Source organism: Leucoraja erinacea, chromosome 4 (genome assembly GCF_028641065.1).
Source record: "Leucoraja erinacea ecotype New England chromosome 4, Leri_hhj_1, whole genome shotgun sequence".
Lineage (NCBI taxonomy): Eukaryota > Metazoa > Chordata > Chondrichthyes > Rajiformes > Rajidae > Leucoraja > Leucoraja erinaceus.
Window position 1 is genome coordinate 61341260 of NC_073380.1, and position 19309 is coordinate 61360568.

General features: G+C 41.9%; 1 protein-coding gene across 3 annotated transcripts in view; it reads right to left on the bottom strand.

Annotated features, from left to right (window-relative positions):
* arfgef1 (ADP-ribosylation factor guanine nucleotide-exchange factor 1 (brefeldin A-inhibited)) overlaps nt 1–19309 on the bottom strand; it is a 166911-nt gene that overhangs the window by 117604 nt on the left and 29998 nt on the right. For all 3 annotated transcript variants that reach the window (XM_055634414.1, XM_055634413.1, XM_055634412.1), the window contains exons 2-3: nt 12845–12875; nt 1591–1747 (exon numbers count right to left, since the gene is read on the bottom strand). In XM_055634414.1, the coding sequence (XP_055490389.1) occupies nt 1591–1747; nt 12845–12875 (188 nt within the window). The remainder of the gene's footprint in view (nt 1–1590; nt 1748–12844; nt 12876–19309) is intronic.

Genomic DNA, 19309 nt, shown 5'->3' on the forward strand with positions numbered 1-19309 from the left:
TTGAACGTTGACAAGTTGACAGCCAGTTAAATAAAATGGGGAGCAGCTTCACTGCAAGTCAAAGATTGTTTTCCTGGTAATTTTGTGGGCTGAGCTTGTTCTTTCTGTTCCCACCACTTTTCCTAACTTTCCTGCCTCAATATCCCACAACCACCAACACCACGAAGATCCACAGAAACCTATGTGCAAACAATCCTTTGGTCAGCAAAGAATCTGGTTGTTAATTTGTAATGTAACTATAATTGACTGCTGTTGTCCTGGTATCAAAGCAAATTTCAGATTAGACTGAAAAGCAAGTGTTCACCCATAATTTTCCAAATTCAAATTACATTCAGTTTTAGTTTTGGCTGTAAAATATCACAATTGAGGTTATGTAGCAATTATTAGAATGGTCTCCCTTTGTTTTGAAAAGAGGTGGAACATTTACAATATTATATTACTCGGGCTCTAGATCAAAATGAGATTGGAAGATTCACAACCTCTGCAGTTTTCATCAGATATTACTGAAGAAAAGAATAATTTATTTTTTGTGCACCAACGGGTATTTCAGCTTTGAAATATGTCCATTCTTAAGTGCCATAGCTAAACTTGTAAGAAAGTTAAATTTGAATGTGTACATACGTTTGCATATATATATCTACATCAGGAATTGAAGATAAGAATTCTGCAACATTGACAAAGAGCAAGACTACTGTATCACACCAAGGCATGATACTTTAGGAAGGACAAAGCTTTGGGAAGATACCATGATCTTCGATTGCAGGCTAAACCTATTAAGGTACCACAAATAATGCAGTAACAGCTTCCACTTTTACAAAGGTTGTCAACCAATAGATTGAGAAAATTGGCAAAACTTACAGTGGGCATGAAAACTTTTGAAAACACAGCAAAATGGGACAGTTAACCAAGTTACTACAAATCAATATAAATTCTATTAAACTAATAACTGATTTTAAATCGTTAGTTATATCATTCTTGGAATTTTTATTATGATTGGAAATGCATTTTTCAAAGATTAAAGATGATTCATAAATAAATTTGGAGACTTGAAACAGGCTAAAAATGTTGAGCTGCAGAGATGAAGGGAAATGGAAATAATTAGATAGTGTTTTCAGAAAGGACATAATGGATTGAATGCAGTCAGTCCTGAGTTGCATGATTCTGAAAGTCACAAATTTAAATGGGGAAGGATAATGAAGGTAGCTACAGGAAATATAATGGATGGTAACAGGACATATAATGAATGATAAAAGACATGTAGGACCATAGTATGTTATGGCTTGGTGACCAAGTCTGAAAGATCTTGTTGCAACATTTAAATTCTTTCTCTGATGAGATCAAAGAATTAATCATAATTCCTGGTCATAAACCCCAAACCTACACTGCGAAGTACTGTGATTCACAAAGTCAGTAATTTTTATTAGACGATAATGAAACAGATCGAACTGAGCTAGACGGCTTCAAATATTGACACTATTAAACAAAATCTTACATTTAAAAATTCATTATATCTTCCTTCTGCAATTCATTAAAAAAAAAGAAAATGATTGTTTACATTTAACTTGTAATGTAGTATAAAGTAATACAAACCTGCAGGCAGTCAAGAGATGTGCTGACTATGCGGGGACATTTCGACTGGCATGCCAACTCAAAAGGGAGAAAATATTTGTCTGCTTCAATAAAGTTTGCCTTTGATTTGACTGGGGGCAAGGTCCCAGAGATAGCTTTGCCTTCTGCATGGGGAGGACTAAATAAAACAGAATAAATATTATTAATTTTTAACATCGGTTTCTTTATATAGGACAATAATTACAGATACTAGTTTTTCAGTGACTAAATTGTGGAATTCTTCTAAATGAAAATGCTTTGCCAGGAGTTATTTAAGGGGAAACAAAATAATGTTTTCACTCAATATCATTCTTTTCCAATTGCTTCCCATGCTAAAACCTGAAAGAATATGTTCTAAAACAATACTGCATTTTAACTATTTTAAAAGCTACTGTACGATCAGTTATTGCAGCAAATCTTATTTACTATGATTAATGATTACATTTAGTCTAAATATAACATTGTAACAGCAATTGTTAAACAAAAACTTGTCAAACAGAAACAATGCAATAAAACATGCAGCAATGTAAATGATTGGTATGACTGACTATCTTGCACATAATTTAAAATTAATCTTCAAAGTTATTGGAAGCATAGTTTGTACATTAACATTCATATTGTAATAAAAGGAACTGCAGATGCTGGTTTATACCAACGATAGACACAAAATGCTGGAGAACACAGCGGGTCACGCAATATCTCTGGACAAAATTGAGAGGCGACGAACTGCATGGGCAGAAATCCTGGGGAGGGGCGTGCTCCCCCCCCACCACCATGTTTTAAGAGGTGGGGGACAATCCCCCCCCATGTTTTGTGAAACTTGTTGCAGCAAAACCGCCTTGGAATTTTACATTTTTAAAAAGCTCTTGGGTTTAATGAGTGCTGCAGAACGATTGGAGTCGTTTATCACTTGATTCCTCTGAGACGAAAACGATTTGTTAACTGCCACTGTTAGCGCTTGTTAACTGCCAGTAGTTAACATCATATTAACATTGTTATACAATGTTTCACCAATACATCGATATGCATTCCTCAGTAAATATAAGTGTGTTTTGACCTTCAAGTATTACTGACGTCACGTTCCTTTGAATAAAATTCACGGGAGAATTTCTTAAAACTGTCTGATGCAGATACAATTACCATTTGGTCTTTGGATATATTGGCGGATGTCATGGGAAAGATTTAAATGAGTATCGGATGGTCATTAAGGGCTCCGGACCGCAAGCATGGGCTTCCTGGTGTGCAGGTACAGTCCCTCATTCACCCACGTTATTTAGTAATTTTTAGGCAAGTTATATGAAATTAAAAAATGTAAGTATGTTTATTTTTGTTAGTTTATCAAAAGTTTCTTTATGTATGTTTTTGTTAGCTTGTGAAAAGTTTGTGTGTTGTTTTCTCTCTCTCCCTCTCTCTCTTGCTCTCTCCCAGTCCAAGGTTAGTTCTTCTGTTTGCCTTTATTTGCTTCAGTTTTATTTAGTGTTATTGATCACGTCGTAGCTTTTGAAAGATTTAAACGGGTATCAGACGGCTCTGTGACCGGAGCCCTCAAGGGGGGAGGAGTGGGAGGAGATGAATTTGTTAGTTGTCATACACACTTGTCATTGGGCTGCCAGGAAATTGTATCCCCCCATGTTTTAAAAGCGATTTCCGCCTATGCGATGAAGGATTCCAAATCATTCACCTATCCATTTTCTCCTGAGATGCTGCCTGACCCGTTGAATTACTCCAGCATTTTGTGTCTAATATTTATGTTCTGCTTGACATAACACTCTGCCCTGCATAGTATATAAATACATTGCGCACATTTTGTTGGTTGAAAGAGATGCGTCTTGCAGAAAGAATACGATGCAAAGCATTATTTTAAAACTTTTTAATATGGCATTGCAAGTTGTGATTTTTTTTGGATCCATTTTTATTAACATGGACAATAGAAAGTAATTTTAAAAGCTTTTCGAAAACATTCCATGGGTCCCAATTGAAGTATCATGGATAATTATGGGTACAACCCTTGAGGAAAAATACGGTCCTTAAAGTAGTATTATACACATGCTTCATTCACATCATGGTCATATAGGACACTGTGAACAGAAAAAGAAAAGGGGAGGTTGTCCAAAGCAGACAGTACTTCATGAGGTCTGAAAAGAGTAAACAATGAGCAAATGAATGTTTCTAGCAAATGAAGCACTGACAAAGACCCAAATTTGATATGAGGAAAAATGTGTTTAGTTCATTGTAATGATCTGGAAGATGCTTCTCGAAAGGGTGGTGAAAGAATGTTCAACAATATCTTTCACGAAGTAACACGTTACTCGGCCATCCACTTACTTGTGCCTGCTCCACCATTCTAAACAGTAATCCCTAGGTTCTTCACCACAACAACATTTTCCTCTGATAATACCATATCCTTTGATTTCCTTAATATTGAAAGATCTACTAACATCTGCCTTGAATAAACACAGTGACTGCGCTTCCTGAGCTATCTTGGGAGTTGAGTTACCACCCCCTGGATGCAAAAATGTATTTGCTTCTGCCCTGAATGAATAACCACTTGTTTTAAAGTCTATGACTGCTGGTTCTAGAAATCACAGCTATAGGAAGCATAACTTCCTGTTAATCCGGTAGGCGGCGCGGCTCTGGCCAGCAGCGGCCTCTGCAGTCTGTCCGCGTTTTTATTATTTTCTGTCTGTGTTTTAATGTAGTTTTTGTTATTTTTTGTTGGGGTGTGTGTGTGGGGGGGTGGGGGTGGGGTGGGAAACTTTTTAAATCTCTCCCTGCACTGGAGACCCGACCTTTTTCTCGTCGGGTTCCGTTGTCGTTGAGGCCGCAACGAGGAGCGGCCTCCAACAGGAAGAAGCCGGGGACTCAGGTGCCGACTCACCGTTGCCGTCGCGGAGCTGGCCGAGACCGGAGCGGTGGAGGAACGCTGCTGCTGCTGCTGCTGCTGCTGCCGATGCCGCTGCTGAGTCGGGGGCTGCTGCTGCGGGTCTGCGGACAGCGGCGCCGGGAGCCCGCGGCTCCCTGGAGAGAGACCGCTTTTCGGGGCTCCTGCAACGGAGAATTCTCCCGCCCGTGTTGCGGGGTGAAGAGCTACTGGAGCGGGGCCTCACTACACCGCCCCGCGCGGCTGGAATGGCCGCGGGTACTTGCGAGCGCACACCGGGGGCTCTAACACCAAGACCCGGTGTGCGACCTCGCACCACCCGGCGTGGCTTCAATGGCCGCGGGACAATCGCCATCGCCAGCCGGGGGCTTTGACTTTGACTCTGACATCGGGGGGGGGGGGAGAGTGCAGTGGAGAGATAAGTTTTTTTTGGCCTTCCATCACAGCTATGTGATGGATGTTTATGTAAAATTGTAATTATGTTGTGTCTGGGTCTATTTGTGTGTAATGTATGGCTGCAGAAACGGCATTTCGTTTGGACCTCTAGGGGTCCAAATGACAATTAAATTGACTCTTGACTATTGACTCTTGAACTTCCCATCTATCTTGAAGGGTCCTGACCCAAAAGATCTCTCCATTTTCCCCATGGATGTTGCCTGACCTGCTGAGTTACTCGAGCATTTTTTTGTGGAGTAAATTTCAGTGGTAATTGTCCTTTTTAGTCACAGCATCAGTCAAACGTAATTGGGCAGAGCATGGCACTCTCTTTACATTTTACCAGCTGCAGTCACTCACCAATGTTTTTCTGGCTCCAAGATATCTAAGACCGTAACTTCTGCATTAGCCTAAAAGAAGACTTATTGCATCCATAGGTAGTTTGTTAACCGCTTTTGACTCCTCCTGCATCATGCAATTTTTTTCTGTGTAGGAAAGAACTGCAGATGCTTGTTTAAATCGAAGGTAGACACAAAATGCTGGAGTAACTCAGCGGGACAGGAAACATCGCTGGAGAGAGGAATAGGTGACATTTCGGGTCGAGACCCTTCTTCAGACTGATTCTATATTGTAAAATGTTTCCTCAGCACTAAAGCAGTTGTCTTCCAATACTTGCCACTCTGGATCAGGCACATCAAAGTATTAGCCAAGAAAGCACACCAAGCAGCCCTACCAACTTCTACAGATGCACCATAGAAAGCATCTTTTTGGGATGCATCACAACGTGGTTTGGGAACAACTCCATCCAAGAGGTACAGATGTTTGAAAACGTTTACCTCCAATTTCATGAACAGCTGTTATCAGGCAACTGAACTGTCTTCTCATCAGCTACATTGCGGTTCTGAGATCATAGTAGACCTTTAAACTATCTTTAATTGGACTTCATTATTATATCTCGCATTAAATGTTGTACCCTTTATCTGTGCACTGTGAATGGCTTGATTGTATTCATGGATAGTAGTTTTGTGGACTGGATAGCATGCAAGCAAAAGTTGTTCACTGTACCTCAGTACACATGACAATAAGAAACTAAACTAAATTGTTTAAGCACCATTATATTGCTCTCATTTAAATTACAGAAATTTGCAATTGAGGTTAAAATATTAATAATTTACAGCATAAATCCAGCAATCAATAAACTGCAGTAAAATAAGGTTGTCTAAATCCGTTGTTCGGCTGTTGAAAATATAAGTGTTCCACGACTTACAGAATAGGTGATTTGTGTAAACTCGCACAAAGTAAACAATTCACAATAGGCGCTCAGGTTTTCTAAATGACCTGTATTATAGCAACATAGAAAATAAGTGCAGGAGGAGGCCATTCGGCCATTTGAGCCAGCACCGTCATTCATTGTGATCATGGCTGATCGTCCCCAATCAATAACCAGCGCCTGCCTTCTCCCCATATCCCTTGATTCCACTAGCCCCTAGAGCTCTATCTAACTCTCTCTTAAATCCATCCAGTAATTTGGCCTCCACTGTCCTCTGTGGCAGGGAATTCCACAAATTCACCACTCTCTGGGTGAAAAAGTTTTTTCTCAACTCAGTCTTAAATGGCCTCCCCTTTATTCTAAGACTGTGACCCTTAGTTCTGGACTCGCCCAACATTGCGAACATTTTTCCTGCATCTAGCTTGTCCAGTCCTTTTATAATTTTATATGTTTCTATAAGATTCCCCCTCATCCTCCTAAACTCCAGTGAATACAAGCCTAGTCTTTTCAATCTTTCCTCATATGACAGTCCCGCCATCCCAGGGATCATTCTTGTGAACCTACGCTGCACTGCCTCAATCACAAGGATGTCCTTCCTCAAATTAGGAGACCAAAACTGTACACAATACTCCAGATGTGGTCTCACCAGAGCTCTATACAACTGCAGAAGAACCTCTCTACTATATACTCTCTACTATAACAACAGGATGATGGCGAGGACGTCCTGTTGGCTTCATATTACAAAGGAGGCAGTGGAGAGCAATCTGACCAAATTAACATCTCCCACAGGTGCACCAGCACCAATAAAAAGATTTTACATTCTCAGTCTCTTCCCAGATTCCCTATTTTGAGCACAGTTATTTCCTGAGCTGGAGAGGTTGTTACGCTTTCTCTTCAAAGAGACTTACATCTATTGTGCTTTTTGTGCCCACCTGGAAATCCCTTAAATGACAAAGCTCAGAAGAATTTCAGCGGCATATGGTGGCCAGTTCATTGAAACCTGTAATGCATGTTTAGAGCCTAGGTTGTTGAGGATGTTAGGCATATCAGTTTCAGGTTCCTCACACAGGTTATTTTGCCAAGAGATGTAAAGGATTTTGCAAAGATAGCTCTGGTGGTCCTATTTCGGTGCTTTGGGGTACCTGCTATACTATGTCTGCATCTTCAAAGCGTACAAGCAGACTGTGACAACTCTGCATTGTAGGCCATTGTAGGTACTGTGTTTGAGTCTTGAATTTCAGTTTTCTTCAGTCAGCCATGGCTAAAGTCTCTACTTGGCACAATAGCCGTTTTGGTGGTTCATCACTGGTGTATCCCCTCATAATATGGACGTGATCCATATTTTCCAAGATCGTCATGGATTCTGATTGTTAGGGTGGCAGGAGAGAGATTTGTGTTGTAGTAGAGGCAGGTTGGTAGAGGACCTTTGTCCATGTATAGGTATATAGAATAAGTACCAGTTTCATTAATGCTTCAGTGAAAGAATTAGTGATGACGAAGCTTATCTACTCCTAAGCTATACACATGCAAGTGCCCTTCAAGAATGCTAAATTGATGAATAAATTTAGAGTTACCTTGGTTTTGAAGAGGAGGAAATAAAGCTTGAACTGTTTGTCCTGTGGATTAAATCCACACCAGTCGGGATATTATTGGAGATGCGGTATAGTACTTCAGTATCTGAAACTCACCCCACATGTTCAGCAGCGTAGAGTAGGGCAATGTAATGGAGAAGAAAATTGCCAGACCAAAACAGATGGCGGTGGAGAGTGATAACATATTACTCGACAACTCGCACGAACGATAAAGGTAGGACGAGGAAGGAGGTTCTGCACCACGAGTTTACGGAATTGGGTAGAAAATTCAAAAGCAGGACCTGAAGGGTAGTGATCCAGTACCTCATGCTACTGTAGGTAGGAACAGGAAGATAGGGGAAATGAATGTGTGGATGAGGAGTTTGTGCAGGGGGCAGGGATTTATATTTCTGGATCATTGGGATCTCTTCTGGGGCAGGGGTGACCTGTGTAAAAGGGATGGGTAGACCCTTAACTGGAGGGGGACCAACATCCTAGCGGGCAGGTTTACTAATACTACACGGGAGGGTTTAAACTAGATTGGCAGGGGGGTGGGATCTCATACAGGGCAGAGGCAGTGAGAGACCAGAAGTTGGTACGGAGGGTGTTGTGAGAAAGGTAATGGACAGAAAAGGCAGGTGAAAGGTAGAGTGCGAGGAAGGAGGGTTGGTTTAAACTGCACGTAGTTTAATGCAAGGGGCCTGACGGGTAAGGCTGGTGAGCTTAAGGCATGGATAGGTGCGAGCAACTGGAACGTTGTAGCCATGACTGAAACCTGGTTGAGGGAGGGGCAGGACCGGCAGCTCAATGTTCCAGGGTACAGGATCTTTAGGAGAGAAAGGGGTGAGGGAAAAAGAGGGGGGGGGTGTTGCATTGTTGGTGAGGAGGATGTCACAGCAGTGATCAGAGGTAACATTATGGATGGTTCGTCTAGTGAGGCTATATGGGTGGAGCTGAGGAACAAAAAAGGGATGATTACCTTGATGAGGGTGTACTACAGACCCCCGAATAGTCAACGGGAATTAGAAGACCAAATATGCCCGGAGATTGCAGACAGCTGCAGGTCAAATAAGGTTGTTAAGTAAACTAAAAAAGGTCATCACAAAAGCAAAAAGGGGCCAGGAAACAGCTCTGGTGGGTAGCATTAAGGAGAATCCCAGAATATTTTATAAATACATAAGGGGGGAAAAGGGTAACTAGAGAGAGAATGGGACCTCTCAGGAATCAACGCGGTCACCTGTGGAGCCACAGGAGATGGGCAAGGTCCTCAATGAGTATTTCTCCTCTGTATTTACCGAGGTGAAAAAGACTGTAGGACGGAGGAACTTGGGGCAGTTAATGGAAGTGTCGAGAGCAGTGAGTTTTACCGTCGAAGAAGTACTGAAGGTACTGTCGTGTTTGAAGGTAGACAAATCTCCACGGCCTGATCAGGTATATCCGAGGATATTGAGGGAAACTATAGAGGAATTTGCAGGAGCCCTGGCTGAAATTTACAAGTCATCCTTAAATACAGGAGAGGTGCCGGAAGACTGGAGGGTGGCAAATGTTGTGCCTCTTTTCAAGAAGGGCTGCAGGGATAATGTTGGGAACTATAGGTTGGTGAGCTTAATATCTGTAGTTGGAAAGTTACTAGAGAGTATTCTGAGTGATAGGTTATACAGGCATTTGGATGGGCAAGGGCCGAATAGGGATAGTCAGCATGATTTTGTAAATGGAAGGTCGTGTCTCACATATCTGATTGATTTTTTTGAAGACGTGACCAAAAAGGTCGATGAGGGCAGAGCTGTAGATGCTGTGTTCATGAATTTCAGTAAGGCATTCGACAAGTTCCACACGGTAGGTTGCTCTGGAAGGTTAGATCTCATGGGATCCAAGGACAGATAGCTGAATGGATAGCAAATTGGCTCCATGGAAGGAAGCAGAGGGTGATGGTGGAAGGTTGCTCCACGGACTGGATGCTTTTTTATTAGTGCTGCGCCTCAGGGTTCGGTGCTGGGCCCATTACTGTTTGTCATCTACATCAATGATTTAGTTGAGAATATACAGGGCTAGATTAGCAAGTTTGCTGATGATACAAAAGTGAGTGGCTTTGCAGACAGTGAAGATGGTTTTGAAAGATTGTAGCAGGGTCTGGATCGATTGGCCAGGTTGCCTGTGGAATGGTTGTTGAAATTTAATACAGTGAAATGTAAGGTGTTACATTTTGGGACGTCTACCAAGGGCAGGAACTACACAGTAAATGGTAGGCCTCTGGGTAGTGTTGTAGAGCAGAGGGATCTAGGAGTACAAATGCATGGTTCCATGAAGGTTGAGTCGCAGATGGATAAGGTGGTCAAAAAGGCTTTTGGCACTTTGGCCTTCATCAGTTAGAGTATTAAGTATAGAAGTTGGGAGGTCATGTTGGTGAGACCGCATTTAGAATATTGTGTTCAGTTCTGGGCACCATGTTATAGGAAAAATATTGTCAAGCTTGAAAGGTTTCAGAAAAGATTTACGAGGATTTTCCAGGACTAGAGGGTGTGAGCTATAGGGAGAGGTTGAGTGGGCTGAGTCTATATTCTATGGAGTGCAGGAGGATAAGGTGTGATCTTATAGAGGTGTACAAAATCATGAGAGGAATAGATCGGGTAGATGCACAGAGTCTCTTGCCCAGAATAGGAGAATCGAGGACCAGAGGACATAGGTTCAAGTGAAGGGAAAAGATTTAATAGGAATCTGAGGCGTATTCCATTGTTTAAGAAACAGTTGGACAACTACAGGATAGGACAGGTTTGGAGGGATATGAACCAAGAGCAGGTAAGTGGGACTCATGTAACGGGCACATTGTTTGCCGGTGTGGGCAATTTGGGCCAAAGGGCCTGATTCCACTCTCTATGACTATCTCGAGTATATAGAATCACAGCTATCTAGACTATACTTCTTCAATCATGTCTCCTGCAAAAACTCTATCCACTACTACCAATTGCTTCATCTGCACCGCATCGGCAGCCAAGATGTGTTCTATACCAGGACATCCGATGTGTCCCCATTCTTTAAAGAATCGGGTTTCCCCTCTTCCATCATAGATGAGGCTCTCACATGGGACTCCTTGGTATCCCGCAGCTCCGCTCCTGCTCCCCCTCCCCCAGTCACAATAGAGCCAGTTCCCCTCATCCTCATCTTTCACCCCATCAGCCGTCGCCTACAGCGCATAATCCTCCGATATTTTCACCGCCTCCAATGGGATCCCACCACTAGCCGCATCTTCCCATCTGCACCCCTTTCTGCTTTCCATAGAGGCCATTCCCTCTGCAAATTCCTCATCTTTTCCCACCCAAGTTAAATCATCTTGTTCAGCCATGATCACAATGAATGGCTCAAAGCGTCAAATGGCCTCCTCCTGCACCTATTTTCTATGTTTCTATATTTTCTATGTTTAACCCAAACCTCCCCCTCCCCAGGTGCTTTCCCCTGCAGGAGATTCCCCTGTCCCTCTACCCCTTCCCTTGACTCCATCCAAGGACCTCGACAGACCTTTCTGGTGAAGCAGTGGTTCACTTGCACCTCCTCCAACCTGATCTACTGCATCTGCTATTCTACGTGTGGACTCGTATATATCGGCGAGACTAAGCACAGAATGGACAATCATTTTGCTGAGCACCTTCGCTCAGTCCGGCTGGGCCTACGTGATCACCCGGTTGCTCAACCCTTTAACTACCCTTCTCATTCCCATACTGAGTTTTCTGTCCTGGGCCTCCTCCACTGTCAGAGTAAGGCCAAACACACATTGGAGGAACAGCGTCTCATATTTTGCTTGGGGAGCTTACAACCAAGTGGTATGAATATTGATTTTTCGAACTTCAAGTAGCCCTTGCTTTCCCTCTCTCTCCGTCCCTTCTCCACACTAGTTCTCCTACTAGTTTCACTGTCCTCCTGTTTGTATACCTCATTGTCATCATCCCCTCATCCCACAATGAACCTTTGCACATTTGCTTGATCATTGTCTGCTTTGTCTGAGGAAGGGTCTCGACCCAAAACGTCGCCCATTCCTTCTATCCATAGATGCTGCCTCACCTGCTGAGTTACTCCAACATTTTGTGTCTGCTTTGATCTGTTCTTTTCACATCAGAGCAACAATATCCCCGAGATAGTAAAATCCAGGTATTTACAATAATGTAAATAGATTTATCACCTCAGTCCTAGATGGCTAGCCCCTTATCATGGCACTATGCCCACCAGCTAAGAGTGATATCCTCTCAGAATCTGTTGTGCTGTTTCCCCTCAGAAGATTTTGTCTCAATTATATCACCCATCAGTTTTCCGAACAAGTACAGCTCAAACCTGTAGGATCTCTCTTCGTCCATAAATGAATCAAATGGATTCTGGTTGCATTGGATTACATACCGAGATCAAAACTACCAACCCCAGAACAACATTGGTACAACTAAATATTTCAAAAAGGCAGCAAAAGTATGTTTGCTGATATATAAATAGGCAGGATATAAATTATAAAGGGAACATTAGGAGGCAATAAAAGGGATATTGATTGGTTAAATAAGTGAGCAATGATCTGGCAAATTATAATGTAAGAAAATATAAAATTGTCTACTTTGTCAGTAAAAATATAAACTTATGTTATCTCAACCTTGAGAGACAGCAGGGCTTGAGATGTAGAGGGATCGAATGCTTCAATTACAAAAGGCAAGTATACAAATGGCAATTAGGAGAATTAAATGGGTGTTATTGTTTATTTCTAAGGGAACTGAGTATTTCTCAAGAACGTGATACCCAAAACAAAATCCCATTAAAATCCTTTAGTTCCAGCTTTCATCAACTGTTATCCTCGAAAACAGCGTGGCAAAACAATTTTTCGTTATTATCAACGGCAGCAAATCATCTAAAATAACAAGTAATAACATACCACATCTTGCACAAACCCCATTCTATAAATAAATTGAAAGAATTAAAAGCCACAAAATTTAACATTTACAGGAAAAAATCCAACAGTAACGATTCAACCTGCCCTTTTTTTAAATATAGAATGACAATCTGGAATCAAATCTACGGAGACTCTGAAATAATTAAAGAACAAAAGCTTACCTTTGCTTTTCTGTTTCTGACTTTATTTCCTCTGTGAAAGGAAAAATAATACAAATTCAGTAAATATCAATATTTTACAGGATAAATTCAGCGACCAATATGTCAAAGAAACAGAAATTTGGTGAGTCCAAAACAATATTTTGACGATACCAAAAATCGTAAATGACAGCGCAAACTACTAGCAGGAAGATAAAAATGTTTAAATAAGGAATCGCCTTCATGTACCCCAATTGAGAAGTGATGTTTTTTGGTAACAATAACCTGGTCAAGAATGAGCTATGTTACATGTTGGCTGTGATGACAGTATAAGCAACAACATCACCAACAACAATCTCTCATAAAGTGACCATGAATAAACCAAGCAGCGGAGCAGGAGATTTGAAAAGGCCACAGGAAGACGTTTTGGTGACAAGGTAAACTATTCGCTTTCACTCATGTTCCCCAACTTATTTTGAGGTTGTGATCTTTTAATAAAGATAAAGGGGGCTTTTTCTCGTTGGCTGCTAGTGACTAGCGAGTTCCGCAGGGCTCTGTGCTGGGGCCGTTGTTCTTCACATTGTACATTACTGATTTGCATGAGTGGATTGAAGGCTCTGTGACCAAGTTTGCAGATTATATGAAAATAGGTGGAGGGGCAGGTAGTGTAGAAAAAGCAGGGACTCTGCAGAAGGATTTGGATAGGCCGGGAGAGTGGGCAGAGAAGTGGCAGATGGAATATGGTGCAGCAAAGTGTGGTCATGCATTTTGGCAGTAAGAGTAAGGTGTAGATTATTTTCTAAATGGGGAGAGAATCCAGAAATCAGAGGTGCATATGGACTTGGGAGTGCTGGTGCAGGATTCCCAAAATGTTAAACACAGTGCTAGCATTTATTTCGAGAGGGCTTGTATACAAAAACAGGGATGTAATGCTGAGGCTCCATAAGGTGCTAGTCAGGCCACATTTGGAATATTGGGCACCATATCCGAGGATGGATATGCTGGGTCTGGAGAGGGTCCAGAGGAGATTTACAAGAATGATCCCAGGAATTAGTAGGTTAACATATGATGAGCCTTTGACGGTACTGTGCCTGTACTCGATGGAGTTTAGAAAAATGAGGGGGGGGATCTCATTGAAACTTACAGAATAGTGAAAGGCTCGGATAAAGTGGATGTGGAGAGGATATTTCCACAAGTGGGAGAGACTAGGACTAGAGGTCATAGCCTCAGAATTAAAAGACGTTCTTTTAGGAAGGAGATGAGGGGAAAATTTCATTGGTCAGAGGATGGTGAGTCTGTGAAATTATTTGCCACAGAAGGCTGTGGAGGCCGTCAGTGGATATATTCAAGGAAGAGATAGATAGATTCTTGGTTAGTACATGTGCAGAGGTTATGGGGAGAAGGCAGGAGAATGGGGTTAGGAGAGAGAGAGAGAGAGATAGATCAGCCATAATTGAATTGCAGAGTAGACTTGATGGGCTGAATGGCCTAATTCTGCTCTTATCATTTATGATCTTATGATCTCCAATTTTACATCTTAAAGGCTAGGGAGCTAAATATTTTCAAAAGGTATGAATGCCAATTCAAGATTATAACAAGATCAGCCATGATAATATTGAAAGGTGGAGCAGGCTGTAGGGGGCAAGTGGTCCACAATAACATGTTATTTCTTGGCCATGTAAAACATTCTTCCCATATCCTCTGTGCTCAAATGTCTGCGGGTGTACAGTAAAGAACATACTGACTGGTAGCATCATGGTCTGGTTTGGCTACTCAAACATCCAGGAACAAAGGGGACCAAAGAAAGTGGTGGACATTTCCCAGTTCAATACAGATACTGACCTCCCCATCATCAAAGATATCTTTAGGAGGTGATGTGTCATAAACATATCTAATATCAACAAAGACAAATACTTTCCCAAACACACTCCTATTTTGCTACTACCATCAGAAGGAAAGTACAAGAGCCTCCAGGGTGAAGAACTGATTCTTCCCAGCGACCATCAGGTTCTTGAACATTGCACAACACTAACCAGTATTGCAGCAACTATGATGTTCTGTGGCCAGTGTCTTTGGTTGTACTGCAGTCTTCTGTGTTGCATTTTTATTGTTACCGGGTTATTAATTTATATTATTGATGATCATAAATGTATCTGTGTGTTATTGCTTTAATGGGCCTGTTATGCTACAGCAAGTGAGAATTTAATTGTTCCTTTACGGGTCCTTACGACAATCAAACACTCTGGACACTTGACAGATCCTAACATGTCTGAATCGCTTAATATCAAGTATCCAGTCGACCACCTCAATTTTATTTAAAAACACATTATTCTCCACAAGTTGGCCAACTTAGCTTATCTTTATCCCAATAAAGCCTCTCTGCATCCTCATCACACACCATATTCCCCCTGAGGACAGTTATTTACTTGCAGTGACAAAACCTACAGTCCATGCATTTGAGAGGTATAATTTCCTTCAATGCTTTCACTCTGCAAATCTAAAATGCTGTTAGAAATTTACAAAGCTAACAGCCCACCAGCAGTGCAATAGGAAATGCCAAACATTGTAGAATCTACACCAAATAGTTATTAATTCTAGAAATCCAGAAGTGCTTCCTAAAGAATTAAAAGTAGGCCTCTTGCACCTTCTCCACCAATTCTTTATTAGACCCGATCTACCTCAGTGACCCGTTCCTGCACTAACCCAATGTTCATCAAATTCCTTAACATCTCTGCCTTGAATGTACTCAGCGACTGACCTTCCAACAACCCTCTTGAGCAGAAAATTTCAAAGACTCACCAGTCTCTAAGTAAATTGGTCTCTTAACTATCCCCGGCAGTTGACTCCTCGTATGTCCAAACTCAATGCCATGTCACAACTTAAATAAATAATTATCCTATTTTCATCTAGCACAATTCCCAGGAAGCCTGTCTAGAATTCATGTACTTTTACAAAGGCCAAGAGGATAAGTTAAGATGTGAACAGTTCACAAAAACTGACCATTTAAAATAAATGTAGATAGAATCAAAATTTCAACATGCCGATACAAGACATGAGTGAGAAACGAAGAGGGAAAGAGAGAAAACATGAATGAAGGGAGGAATAACTAATTCAGAATCAAGACAATGAGTTCAGAGACAATAATGTTATAAGAAAGAGCCTCTTGCATACGAGAGCAACAAGTCAGGTAGGCAGAACCAGTGGGAAGGAAGAAGGAAAATAATCAAGAACAATAGAGAAAATGTGTAGAGCCAAAGCCATCAGAAACTCTTCTGGGAAAGCAGGAAAGGTCTCTAAGTGGCCTTAGTGGATTCATGGTTTAAAATACTTTGAATACATTTAACCGTAGCAAAGCAATAGTGATTGTCTAGCCACATACATATTTGGTTAGCATAACAGGAGCTACCTATGGTCGAGTTCGACTATCAGAACACCCGTCAATGAATGCACTGCTCACATTGGTTTGACAATTTCTCCAAAACTAATGTCTGAAAAAAATCAGTACAAATAAAAGACACAAAATAGCAAAAAGGGAAACAAATAAGAAAAGCCACAGCATAGCAAGAGACAGTCAAAAGTAGGTGCTGAATGAAAGAATTCTGAAAATTATGTTGCAGGAAAACAGGAAAAAATAGAGACCTAGTTATAAATAACTATATTATTTAAGAAGCATAATAAAGTTACAGCGATAAAATAATTTGTTAGGAGCAAAGTGCATGGACATGCATACATAAATCTTGAGTGATGCTGTTCAGCACAAAATATCACCTATTGTGTTGTTTTTTTTAAAAATCGTCTACACCCAACTGCACTTGTTCCATCTTTTGTAGATGTATTATCATGAGATTAATGAGTTAATTTCTTACATTCACACCATTATAGCAATTTCAGTATTGAGCCTTTTGGTGAAAACTGCAACAGTGCATCCTTTAAAAGGAACAATGCAACTGGGTACTTTCTCAACTTAAAAAAAATACTTAATAGCATGCATTTGTTGTTTGGTATTTCTATAAGATTTACAACCACTACGTCCATTATAACCCAAACTTTGCACCAAGTCTCAAACAGCTTTTTTTTTCAAATCATTGGTATGTGAAATAAACGGGAACTGTGTCCTTATAATATCAACCAGCTTGCATTATGTACATTTTACACCCCACTTAGAGAAAAAAACAAATCAGAAAGTTACAAAAGATTTTTAAGTTTGCAAATAAAAGTACAAAACTCTATAATGTACTGCTTTTCATGAAATGAATGCTAAATTAATGTGGGCAGTAAGGAATTAAAACTGATACCATCGTGATAACAGACAATCCAGTGGGCCAATTATCTCCGAGCCTCCAAAGTGTTTGTTCATTATTCATGAGTTCAGCACATCTATGTTAATGATATCAAATGAACAATAATACAAAAACTTCACTTGCAAGAGCTTTGGTTAATAATTAAAACTGACTGCTTTCCTGGTAGCATCTGTGATGTCCATCCCAAGTATAGAAACTTTTACTTAAAATGATTTCACCATCTGTTTGATCTAAATGATATCTATTAAACCCATACAGGAACAGGACAATGATTACAAAACACATGCTATAACGAATGGAGAGTCTTTTTCCAAACTCATTAACCAGTTTATTAAAAGCTTTGCTGTGCTTGCCTAATTTTTGAACTCTGGTGACAGTGATTAAGTAAACGCTGAAGTAAGTACTCCAAGTCTGCACTACAAGCCATAATTTTATGGCAATACTAGACCAAGGGGGACCTGTTGGGTCCCGTCCCCTCAGCTCGGGGTTGCAGGCGGGGAGGGGGGGGGGGGGCAACGGCGTCACACACACACTCCAACCACCCTCCACAGACACAGGGGGTGTGAGTGGGGGTGATAGTGGGGGGAGGGGGGTGAGAGCAGTGAGGGAGGGGGAGAAGGGGGGACAGAAAGGGGGGAGGGGGGAGAGAGAGGGGGGGAAGGGGGGGAGAGAGAGGAAGGGGAAAGAGAGAGGGGGGAGTAGGGTGGGAGGGGGGGGATGGGGCAGGGGGAGCGAGGTGGAAGGACGAGGGAAGAGGGGGAGGGGACAGGGGTGGGATGGACTGGGGTAGAGTAGGGGGAGAGGGAGGTGGATGTGGAGGGGAGAGAGGGAGGGGAGAGGGGTGAGGTGGAGGGAAGGGGGGAGAAGAAAGGGGAGTGGGAAGTGGGGGATTCCCTAGAGAGGGGGGCAGAGAGGGGGGCAGAGAGGGAGGGGTGCAGAGAGGAGGGTAGATAGGGAGAGGGGGCAGAGAGTCCTCTCCTCAGAGTCCTCTCCTCACCTCTCTCTCCCCCCCCCCCCCTCTCCATCCCCCACTCCACCCCTCCCTCTCTCTTTCTCTGCCCTAGGGAGGGGGTAGAGAGAGGGAGGGGGAGGGTGGTAGAAGCGCTAACTCCACTGCTCCAGGCCGGTGTCCCGTTTGTCCAGGGCTGTCGGTTAACCCGGCAGGACAGGCAGAGTTGAGCTGGAGTTAGCGCTTCTTCTCCGCGCTGACTGTAAGCCTGGGCCGCCACACCTCCGGGCCGGTGTCCCTTCAGTCCAGAGTCATCCTGGACATCTCCAGCCGACCCTGGACTGGAATGGGACACTCGGGAGGGGACGGGGACGGTCCAGTAGTAATTCAAGTGCGCTTGCAGCGCCAGAGACCCGGGTTCGATCCTGCCAATGGATAAAACGCAGGTCTGTATACATGCAGTTGCACAGTTGCCGAGAATGTTTATCGCGAGTAACCTTGACAAATCCCATGATTCCTCGCATTTATCGGAATACCGAACTTGCTTATTCAACCAAAAGATGATGTTACTTATTCACTGTGCTAGTGGATCCAAATTTATCCCCTAAAAGGCAGAGGCTTGACTAGATATATGTTTTTTTTACATCAACTATTTATTCCAAATATAGGATATATGCAACTAAGTTTCTCATTACAGTCTATTATACTTTATCTTGTAAAGTTTACACCTGCTCTACTTTATAATCAAAGATGATAGTATATTGTATGCTTTCCAAAATGATTAACTCATTAATATTCTCAAAAAATGCTTAAAAAGTACAGATAGTTTAGAAGTTCTTATGATCTCCAAATATAGTCTTCCTAACGTCTCTCCGATACCACTCTATTCTGGATCAACTTCTTGTTGGTCATCCATATTCGTCCTGCACACTTCACGTTGGATTGATACTCGCTGGTTTGTGTAGCTACTATCAATTAACTGTACTTTCTATTCACCATTTTAAAATATCACAATGCAAGTTCTCATATCAGAAGCTCTAACTTCCAAATGTTGATCATACTTGAAAGATGGTCAGTGCACTCATGACTTCACCCTTTCTAAATCTTCTAATTCTGCCTGAGCTTCTTGCTTAGATTCTTTCAAATGGCACTCATTCCAGGAAAACGACAGACTCTGGAGAGACACTCCAAAATGAATCTGTGCTAACTGTTTTCTTTCAACTATTCCCTCTAAATTTG